At 53.3% G+C, this 8,455-nt stretch overlaps 1 protein-coding gene across 4 annotated transcripts; it reads left to right on the top strand.

Moving 5' to 3' along the window:
- Positions 1 to 264: 264 nt before the first annotated feature.
- Positions 265 to 7,917, top strand: MKS1 (MKS transition zone complex subunit 1). Of its 4 annotated transcripts, none has more exons than XM_089493317.1 (18): positions 265 to 564; positions 1,467 to 1,579; positions 1,789 to 1,856; positions 2,141 to 2,296; positions 2,635 to 2,732; positions 2,900 to 3,028; positions 3,259 to 3,363; positions 3,488 to 3,596; positions 4,055 to 4,111; positions 4,284 to 4,326; positions 4,502 to 4,564; positions 5,029 to 5,099; positions 5,183 to 5,252; positions 5,529 to 5,636; positions 5,797 to 5,930; positions 6,129 to 6,211; positions 6,788 to 6,885; positions 7,706 to 7,917. In XM_089493317.1, the coding sequence occupies exons 1-18, from the start codon at positions 479 to 481 to the stop codon at positions 7,816 to 7,818; spliced, it is 1,704 nt and encodes a 567-aa protein (XP_089349443.1). In that variant the 5' UTR covers positions 265 to 478; the 3' UTR covers positions 7,819 to 7,917. The 4 variants fall into 4 exon arrangements, with proteins under 4 accessions (XP_089349443.1, XP_089349442.1, XP_089349444.1 ...); XM_089493316.1 differs by having other exon boundaries at positions 4,484 to 4,564; XM_089493320.1 differs by lacking the exon at positions 265 to 564 and adding an exon at positions 1,142 to 1,325 and having other exon boundaries at positions 4,484 to 4,564.
- Positions 7,918 to 8,455: the final 538 nt, after the last annotated feature.

Below are 8,455 nucleotides of genomic sequence, written 5' to 3'. Positions count from 1 at the left end.
GGAAAGGAAGGAAGGCACACAACCACAACAACCACGACAATATCCACGGATGGCGATGGACTCGGAGAGCAGTGGAGTCTCCTTCCTCGGAGCTCTTTTTTAAACAGAGGCTGCCAATGGGGATGCTCTGATGGAGAGTTGCTGCATGGCAGAAGAAAGGGCTTGCACTGGATCAGGGCCCTTTTGGGGGGTCTCTTTCAAGTCTAGGATTTTATGGGGGGAAAGCGGGGGAGCTTCTGGGAGTTGCATTGCAGAGACTCTGGGGATTCTGGGAATTGTAGTCCAATTCTATTGTGGGAAGTCAATGGTCTTGCCTTCTGAGGGGCTTTGAAGACCCGGAAGCGCCTCGTGGCGGCGTCCTCTACCTTTTTCCTATCTCTGCGGCTGCCGGCGCCATTTTGTCGTCTCCATGGAAACGCGGCCTAGCGGACACGCCGAAGCCTAACTCGCAGTGAAATACAAGGCCTCGGGTTCGGGGATGGCGGAGGCGGCGGGGCTTTGGAACCAGGACACCGGCCTGGCCGTCTACCGATCCCGGGACCCCGTCGGGAACCTCCGCGTCAGGTGGGCAGCACCGCAAACCCCATCATCCCCAACCCACCTTTGGCAGCCCTGGCTGGGGATGATGGGTCCTCCAACTCCCAGCAGGGGATGGAGGAGGGCAACAACAGGCCCAGCTTTGCCTTGGGAGTCTGGAAAAAGTAACTTCCCCAATGTTGAGACGGCCTTGCAAGTTGCAAAGTAACTTAAACAAGCAAACAAATAATGAAGAAATAAAACCCAAAGTTTATGCAAAAAGAAAAGGTCTGTTTATTGTTTGTTTGTTTGTTTGTGTCCCTATTTGTTGTTAAAAGGTGTTTTTCCTTCTACTGTTCTGAAACCAAACAGTAGAAGCTTGTCTTGACTCCGCCACAAAAGCTGCTGCAAGAAGTTTCCAAAGGGAACTTGTGTGTGTTTTTAACCTGGTTGTTGTTGTTGTTGCTGTTGTTGTTGTTGGCCAAAGTACAACAGCACCCAAAATCCACAAAAGAGGGATCAAGAAAGAGCTGCGCAGAATGCACTCCTAGCCCAAGCTGTCCAAGCAGGACTGCGCTGGCGTCACAGGCCTCTGGATGCATCTCTGGGTCTCTATAGGGGTGCCTCCTTCTGTATGGTCTTTAATGCCTCTGCTAACATTAAGCCAGGGAATGGATCGGGGGCCCTTGGTGCTGCCACTCCCATCGTCCTTGTGACCAGGGATGCTGGGAGCTGGAGTGGGGCCACGGCTCCCAGGCCCCTTGGAGTTGCGCTCCTCCAAAAAGGAACTTGCGGAGAGACTGTTTAATGTAAGTAATGAAGAGAATGAAGCCTTTAGGGCTGAAGGCGGGGTAGAAATCCCACCAATAAGTAAATCCTTCTTCAACGCACGCTGCCTTCCCTGGTCCTTCCAGAGGCTCCTGACCCACCTCTGCTTTCCTCCCTCGCAGGGTGGGCCTCCGTCGGGTGACCTCCTCCAGCCTCCTCCTCCATCAGCTCCAGGCGCCCTCCGGCCAGCAACCCATCGGCCTGGCCACCCTCGGCACCCAAAACGCGGCCGCAGGTAAGTCAGAGGAATGGCTGGTCGCAGCAACGCAGTGGCCCATCCATCCGCACTAGACCTTTCCTCCTTGTGTCAAGTGAACTGGCCGCCTTGCGTCTTCCCTTGGTATCACGTTTTCCACCCTGGCCTTATATCCCTGCCCCACTGGCCTGGAGGACACTGCCCCTCCACTGCTGGCCATCCCCATCGATGCTTTTGCTGTCTTCCAGGTGGCCATTGTCCGGAGGAGGAGAAAGAAGAGGCAGTGGTCGGCTGGCAGGAGAAGCTCTTCAGCCAGGTGACTGGGCAGGAGGGACCGCTTGCTTCGCTACCACTTTCGTGGGGCCTCTGCTGTTATCCTTTCATGCGCCTTTGCGTTGGCTTTCCCTTTACCACACAATTATGTTCATATCTGAGCTGTGATTTGAACCCAGTCCGCACCGGTCAGCCGGGGAGGAGGAAGGTCCATTCTATGTACAGCACTGTGCAAATTTAGAGCACTTTGATAATGATAATGATAATGCTGGGTAACAGGGGAGGCTTGGCACCTCCATCCCCAAGCTTTCTTTGCCCTGTGTTCAGTTTGAGGTGGACCTCTACCAGAACGAGTCTGCCTGCCAGACCCCCCTTGACCGCCAGTACCACCAAGACGTCCTGAAGCTGGAAGGGTCTGGCGGAAGGAAGAACAGACGCATCTTCACCTACACGGATCACGACCGCTTCACCAACCTGGAAGAGGTGCCCAGTTTTTCTTTTCCAGTCCCTGGCATGGAGATGGAGCATCCCACCCATGGCACAGGATGCCACCTGCTCTTGTGCCTTGTGCCTTTGCTCCAGCATTGCATTTGGGCAAGAGGAGGGGAGAAGAGGTCTCCTCTAAGCAAATGCAAAACGATTGGAAGGGGTTGTCTTTCAAATGCAGCAGTGTTTCTCTGTATTGCATTTGCTTGAAGCCACTAAGGATAGGCAGCAGTTGTAGCTCTTTCACAGATGGGGAGTTCTGGGAGGAAAAGGTTGCCGGAAGAGGGAAAGGGCAAAGGAGGAGTACCTCACTCTGCCTCCCTGTCTTCCACCAGCATTGCCAGAGAGTGACCACATCTGCCGACGAAACGCCGTCCTACTTGGCTGAGCGCATGGCCAACGTGAGGAGGAGGCGGCAGGAGCGCAGGCCCATGTGAGTGGGGCTGGGAGGTGGCCTGGATTGGTGAGGGGATCATCTGTGACTTCTACAGAGAGAGAGAGATAAAGGCTTCTTCCATGTTTTCTGCTGAAGCGGAGGGCATCTTGCTTTGTTGATGGGGTCTCCTGTGACTCTCCCTTCCCATCCCTGTGTCTCCTCAGGGAAGGAACTGGCCTGAAGTCCCGAATCATCACCTGGGAGCCGTCGGAGGAATTCATCAAGAACAACCACGTCCTCAACACCCCTGTCCAGACCATGTACATCATGGGGGACTTAGGACCCTCGGGCAAGTGAGTCTGGGCTCCTGGAAAGACAAAGCGCATCCTGCCCCAAGTGCCTCTCCTCTTGGCTTGGGTCAGAGCCTGGCAGATGAGCCAGGCTCCGAGTGTTCATCCGACTGATGCGGCCCTATTGCCAGTCCCGTTGGGGGACAATAACTGGCAAACTCCGGCATGGGCTAGGGGAGGGTGAAAAGTCTCTTCTGCTTCCGGTCCCCTCTTCACTGAGGCTTCTGCCACAGGCTCGGCTGCCGGGAATATGAGCATGTCCTCTGCACCATCAAGGTGGACAGCAATGGTGTCATCACTGTCAAGCCAGATTTCACTGGCACAAAAGGGCCGTACAGGTGAGCAGCCAGGGAGGGGATGCAGTTAGGGCCCAGGTGGTACCTCATGGGAGGGAAGGCTAACAGAGTAGGGAGGCACCCTCCTGACCTCTGAATCTTTGCCTGTGTTTTGGGGTCTACAAAGGATCGAGTTGGAAGGAGAGAAGCGGGAAGTGTGGAGCTTCACCCTGGAGAATGCCTCGCCCCAGGTGGAGGAAGAGGAGGCGGCCCGAGAGCAGCATGTCTTCAAGGATGTAAGGATGGCCGTGTTCTACCTTGGAAGCAGTGGGAGGGGAGCATTGATGCAAATAAGGTTCATGAGAAATGAGGTTGGCTGTCTCCATCCCTCTGGCTGCTGCTTGTTGGTGCCAGATTTGTTCAGTGCAAGGTCTTCTTGGTGGTGGTGACTCTGATGTTGTAGAATATCCCTCCCAGTACATGGGCAGCCACTGTGAATTTTGAGTGTGGCTGCCGCATCTTGCTTTTAGATTGTGTTTAATTCCAAATGGGTTTTTTTAAGGTTACTTTTTTGTGCTGTGGTTATCAGCAAATAAAACATGGGTATTGACCAGAGGATCTGAGCAAAATTTGTCTGCTGAGCCAAGTAACCAAAATGAATGTGTTGTACACTCTTTAACATCTCCTGTAGCAGCAGATCAGAGTAGGAAGGCTTCCTGCTTAATTCCTTCTGACTGTCTACTTCATTCCTCAGTTGTACAGTCGTCACAAGGAGTATCTCAGCGGACTTGTGGGCTCTGACTTTGAGATGGTGAGTGATGCTTCTTGAGCTGCTGGGGCCCTCGGCTTGTGAGCTGCAGCCTGCTTGGCTCCCTTTCCCAGCAGAGAGTGTGGCGCTGGGCGTTGGGCTCTAAAGGTCCTCCCTGCAGTGTAGTACACTCAGTTACAGCCCTACGGCTAAGCCCTCTCCCCTCCTCTTGCAGACTCTTCCTGGTGCTCTCCGACTCTTTGTGAATGGTGAAATTGGTAAGCAATCCCCAGAGGTTCCATCCTTGCTTGGTTTTCTCTTTGTGTGTGTGTTCAGAGCATGGCTCTGATCCATGAAGCCCTCTCACATTGGTGGGGAAAGATGACCCTCAGATTCTGCAGTGGGAGAAGATTTGGGATTCACCGCCTTCCTTAGTTTTTCTCTCTTCCCTAGTATCTGCTCAAGGCTATGAGTATGACAACCTCTACGTCCACTTCTTCATGGAGCTCCCCAGCTGTGAGTGAATGCAGACAAAGGTTGAGGGACCAAGTTTTAGAAGTTCCCAGACAGCAGCAGTGGATGGTTGCTCCCGCTCTGGGTTTTAGTCCAAGGAGGCATTCATGGTGCCAGAAGCTATTTTAGTTGGGAGGGGGAGATGGTCCAGCTGCACCTTGGAGAGCTCTCAGAAGTTCAGGCTGAGGCTCACTGGCATGGGAGCCAGCAAGCATCACTGCGGCACAGTCAGGCTCCCATCTGAGGGCACATCTGGCAGGGGCCTCAGGTGTGCCATCTGCAACTGGTTGCCAAAGCTACTGACAAAAACTGCAGGGGAATAAGCAGGCATAGGGGGGTGGTGAGGGAAGATGGAAGTGCAGCTGGTGGTGGATTGAGGCCGTCCCCAGTTTGCTAAGTACAGCCTCCGCCTGCCTCCTCATGCTCCTTCTCCCACCGTATCCAGCCTCTGCTTTGCTTCCTCCTAGGCTGGTCCTGTCCTCCATCCCAGCCCCTCTCCGGAGTGACTCAGACCTGCGCTACCAAGACGTGTGGCAGGGTAAGCAGAATGGGGAAAGGGAAGAAGGGAGCTGCCGAGGTCTCCTAGGCAGGATCTAACAGTTCGTTCCCTTCCATTCCCAGGAGCGAGTGGCTTTCTTCTCCTTCCCTTTCACCCTGGAGGTTTTCTTCAGCCAAGAAGATGAGTTGGAAGGTGAGTCATGGCCGTAGAGGCCTGCTCTCCATCCTCTCCAGAGCAGAGGGAGCAGGCCAGGTGGCTCTTTTTGGACACTAGCTTTACATTGGTGGAAATGTACAAGTAATCAAAGAAGCCCAGAGAATTAGAACCTTATGCTTGTTATTGGAGGCTTAGAGGATCCCAAGGTGTGAATCCTGGATAATAAGGTGCCTGGTGTTTCTAGTTTGCTGGTCTTTGATTGTACACAATAAAGCCCACGTCTGACACTCGGCCTCCTCCCTTCTGCCATAGGGCCTCTTCCCCAGTGGCCGGTCCTGTACTTTGAGGTTCTCTCCTTGGATTTCTGGCAGAGGTATCGTGTCGAAGGCTATGGCTTTGTTGTCCTGCCAGCCACGCCAGGTAACAAGGCAACTGTGAGATGGACTGGCCTCTGGAGTTTGGGCAGCAGCATGAGGCAGGGCGCCTCCCGCACTGTGTTCACCCCCACATGGCTAGTGTTTGCCCCTCGTGCTTAGTGCTGGCCGGCTGGCCTGTCCTTTTTCCGTTTCTGACCTTTTAGGGCTTCATACCTTGACTGTTCCCACTTGGCGTCCTGTGGAGCTTGGCACTTTCTCAGAGCTGCAGCGGTTTTTCATTGGAGGTTCGCCTGAGCTGGAGGATCTGACCTACACCAGGGTGCCCAGCACCTTCACGGTGGGTATCCCCAGACCCTACTCTGCCCATTCTCAGTTTTTGCTGGGGGGGTCCTGTGGCAGAGCACCATGCAAAGAAAGCTCACTGGCAAGGTGCAAGAAAGAAGGATCCTGGTGAGTCTCGGGGGGGGGGGGGGGAGGAGGAGGAGAGACTTGCCTGGACCTCCCTTGACCCTTTTGGCTAATTCCTCCCCATCAGGGCGACCGCCTCAGCCGCTTTGGTTTCCGCACAAAGACGACTGGCAGTGTCATCTTCCGCCTGAACTGCCTGCAGCAGTCCAAGTAAGCTCCCATACCCCTCATGCAGAAGGCAGGAGTTCCAGAACGTTCTGAAGATGCCCCTTGTGGCAACAGGGCTGAGAGTGGGGCTAGCCTGACCTCAGCTTCTAAGGAGAACTGGACCTTTCCAACTGGGCTGTTTAGATCGCTTTGGATTCAATCTAGGCCCATCTTCCTGGCCTTGATGGGAGTTCTCCCCTCATAAATACTAGTAGGGGCATGATAAGTCAGTTCACTTGGGAGAAAGTATATTTGCAAGATTGGGGTGGCAAGGAGAAGATTGCAAGACGACATTTCAGTCTCTCAGAAGTGGCATGAAAGAATGGCTATGAGCCCCCCTGTTTCCCTCCATATCAGCATAGGTCCCAGGATATGAGGTGGCTTTGAGAAAGGGGTGTTTATGCAGGGTGGCAGTGGATTGGGTTGAGCTCCACAGCTCCAGTCCCATTTCCGCCCTTGTGGCAAACAAACTTCTCCCTTTCCCCAGTCCAGCTGGCTAGGGGAGACTAGGAGTGGTCGTTCAATATCTCTGGCTGGCCAAGGTGGTTCTGCTACCCCTGGGGTCTCCTCTCTTGGCAGGGCCTTCCTGGAATCCAGCTCCATGAGGAAACGCATGCGGAGTGTCCTGGACCGGCTGGGCGGCTTTGGTCAGCACGGCTCCCTCTACAATGTCCTGGGTGAGGCTTGCTTTTAATGCTGGATGAAGGAGGAGATATCCTGGGACCAGGCAGGAACTCTCCTGTTCCCTCAGGGCCATCCTTCTGGGTGCTGGACACTAAATAGCCAGAACTCTTGCTCAGTGGTCACGGCTTTTCCCTTCTTAAGCAGGTGTCATTTTGGCAACGTTTTGCTTTTTGGAAACAAAATAGGAGGTTATTCAAGATGTCTTTTTTTGACCAGAGATGCTTGTAGGTGGTGGAGGGGGGTTGACATTGGTTGGTGATACGCTTCCTCTGCCCCTGGGCACCAAAGTAGAGCATGTTTGTCCACACTTTCACTGATCTTCTATATGCAGACCATTGAAAGAGAGCAATATCCACCAATTATTAGTTTAAATCCTTTACACCCTACATTTTTTATTTTTTAAAAATGCTCCTGGTGGGTTAAACTTTTACATTTTCCTTAGTCTATCCTCCTTTCTTTTTTTAAATGTGGACATTATGTTTCCAGCTGGAAGGTCTTTGAATACACAAACACAAGGTCTTTGCAACTGGAATGCAGGGCTTCTGAGCTTAGCAGTCACTGTGGATCCCAGCCCGCTTTGCATTCTCCTTGTTCCTCTTCCAAGGCTTGGGGGGAAGAGAAATAACTTCTTTTCTCTGTCTCTCACAGAATGATACCAGCATAGAAATTCTGGACTATTAGATGCAAAGCATTATAGTCCTGGGATCAATAGGCATTTTTGTAGAGAGGGTGTGAGGAGGAAGAAGTAACTGTCCTGACTGGTCTTGAGCCTTCTCCCTGCCCTCACAGTGACTCGCCTTTTCTTGGTTGCAGAGGCCTTCCAGCGCGCCCGGCGCCGGATGCAAGAGGCCCGAGAGAGCCTTCCCCAGGATCTGATCCGCACCTCGGCCTCCTCCACTGCCCGCCTGGGAGGAGGGGAGTCCTGAACTACCAGCAGAATCCTCCCTTGGGCTTCCCTTGGTGGACAACTGGATCTTCAGGCTGCCCCCTCCACCTTCTCAAGCTCACCTCCACTTCGCCTTCTCACCAAGCAAAGTCTTGACTTGGATTCGCTGCGTGGCTGATTTGGAGCCGGATCTGAAGATGGACATTCTTTTTCCCCAGTAAGCAAGGAGGAAGCCTTTCACCCTTTGAGGGGCTTCAGGATTGGTGCCACATCTACAAAAGGCAGGGTGCTGCATCCCAGTGCCCTCTCTTCTCTTACGGATCCAGAAAGGACCATTGAACAAGAGCATGAATCTCCCAAGACTGCAGCAGAAAGCTCTCTTCAATACCAGGAGCCCACGGAAGTGCCCCGGATCTGCCAGGTGGCAGAGGCCTGTGTCCTCTTAAGGAGCAGGGCCCCCAGCCAAGCATTGCACCAGCCGAGATCCACATCTCTCTTCCTCCATTTGAGGGCTCCTTCTAAAGCCATGGTTGACTTTCTGCACTGGGCATGAGGAAAGACACTTTTTTGGACTGCAGCTCCCAGAATCTCCCAGCCAATCTGGGTGTTGGCATCCAAAAAGTATGATAAAAGACTGTTTTCAGGTTCTGGAGATCTACAGAAGTCCAAACCTAAGA

Source organism: Sceloporus occidentalis, unplaced genomic scaffold (assembly GCF_023333645.1).
Source record: "Sceloporus occidentalis isolate IW3139 unplaced genomic scaffold, rSceOcc1.0.p SCAF_64, whole genome shotgun sequence".
Taxonomy (NCBI): domain Eukaryota; kingdom Metazoa; phylum Chordata; class Lepidosauria; order Squamata; family Phrynosomatidae; genus Sceloporus; species Sceloporus occidentalis.
Note: the sequence above shows the minus strand (reverse complement) of the source record. Positions and strands in the feature narration are given on the sequence as shown.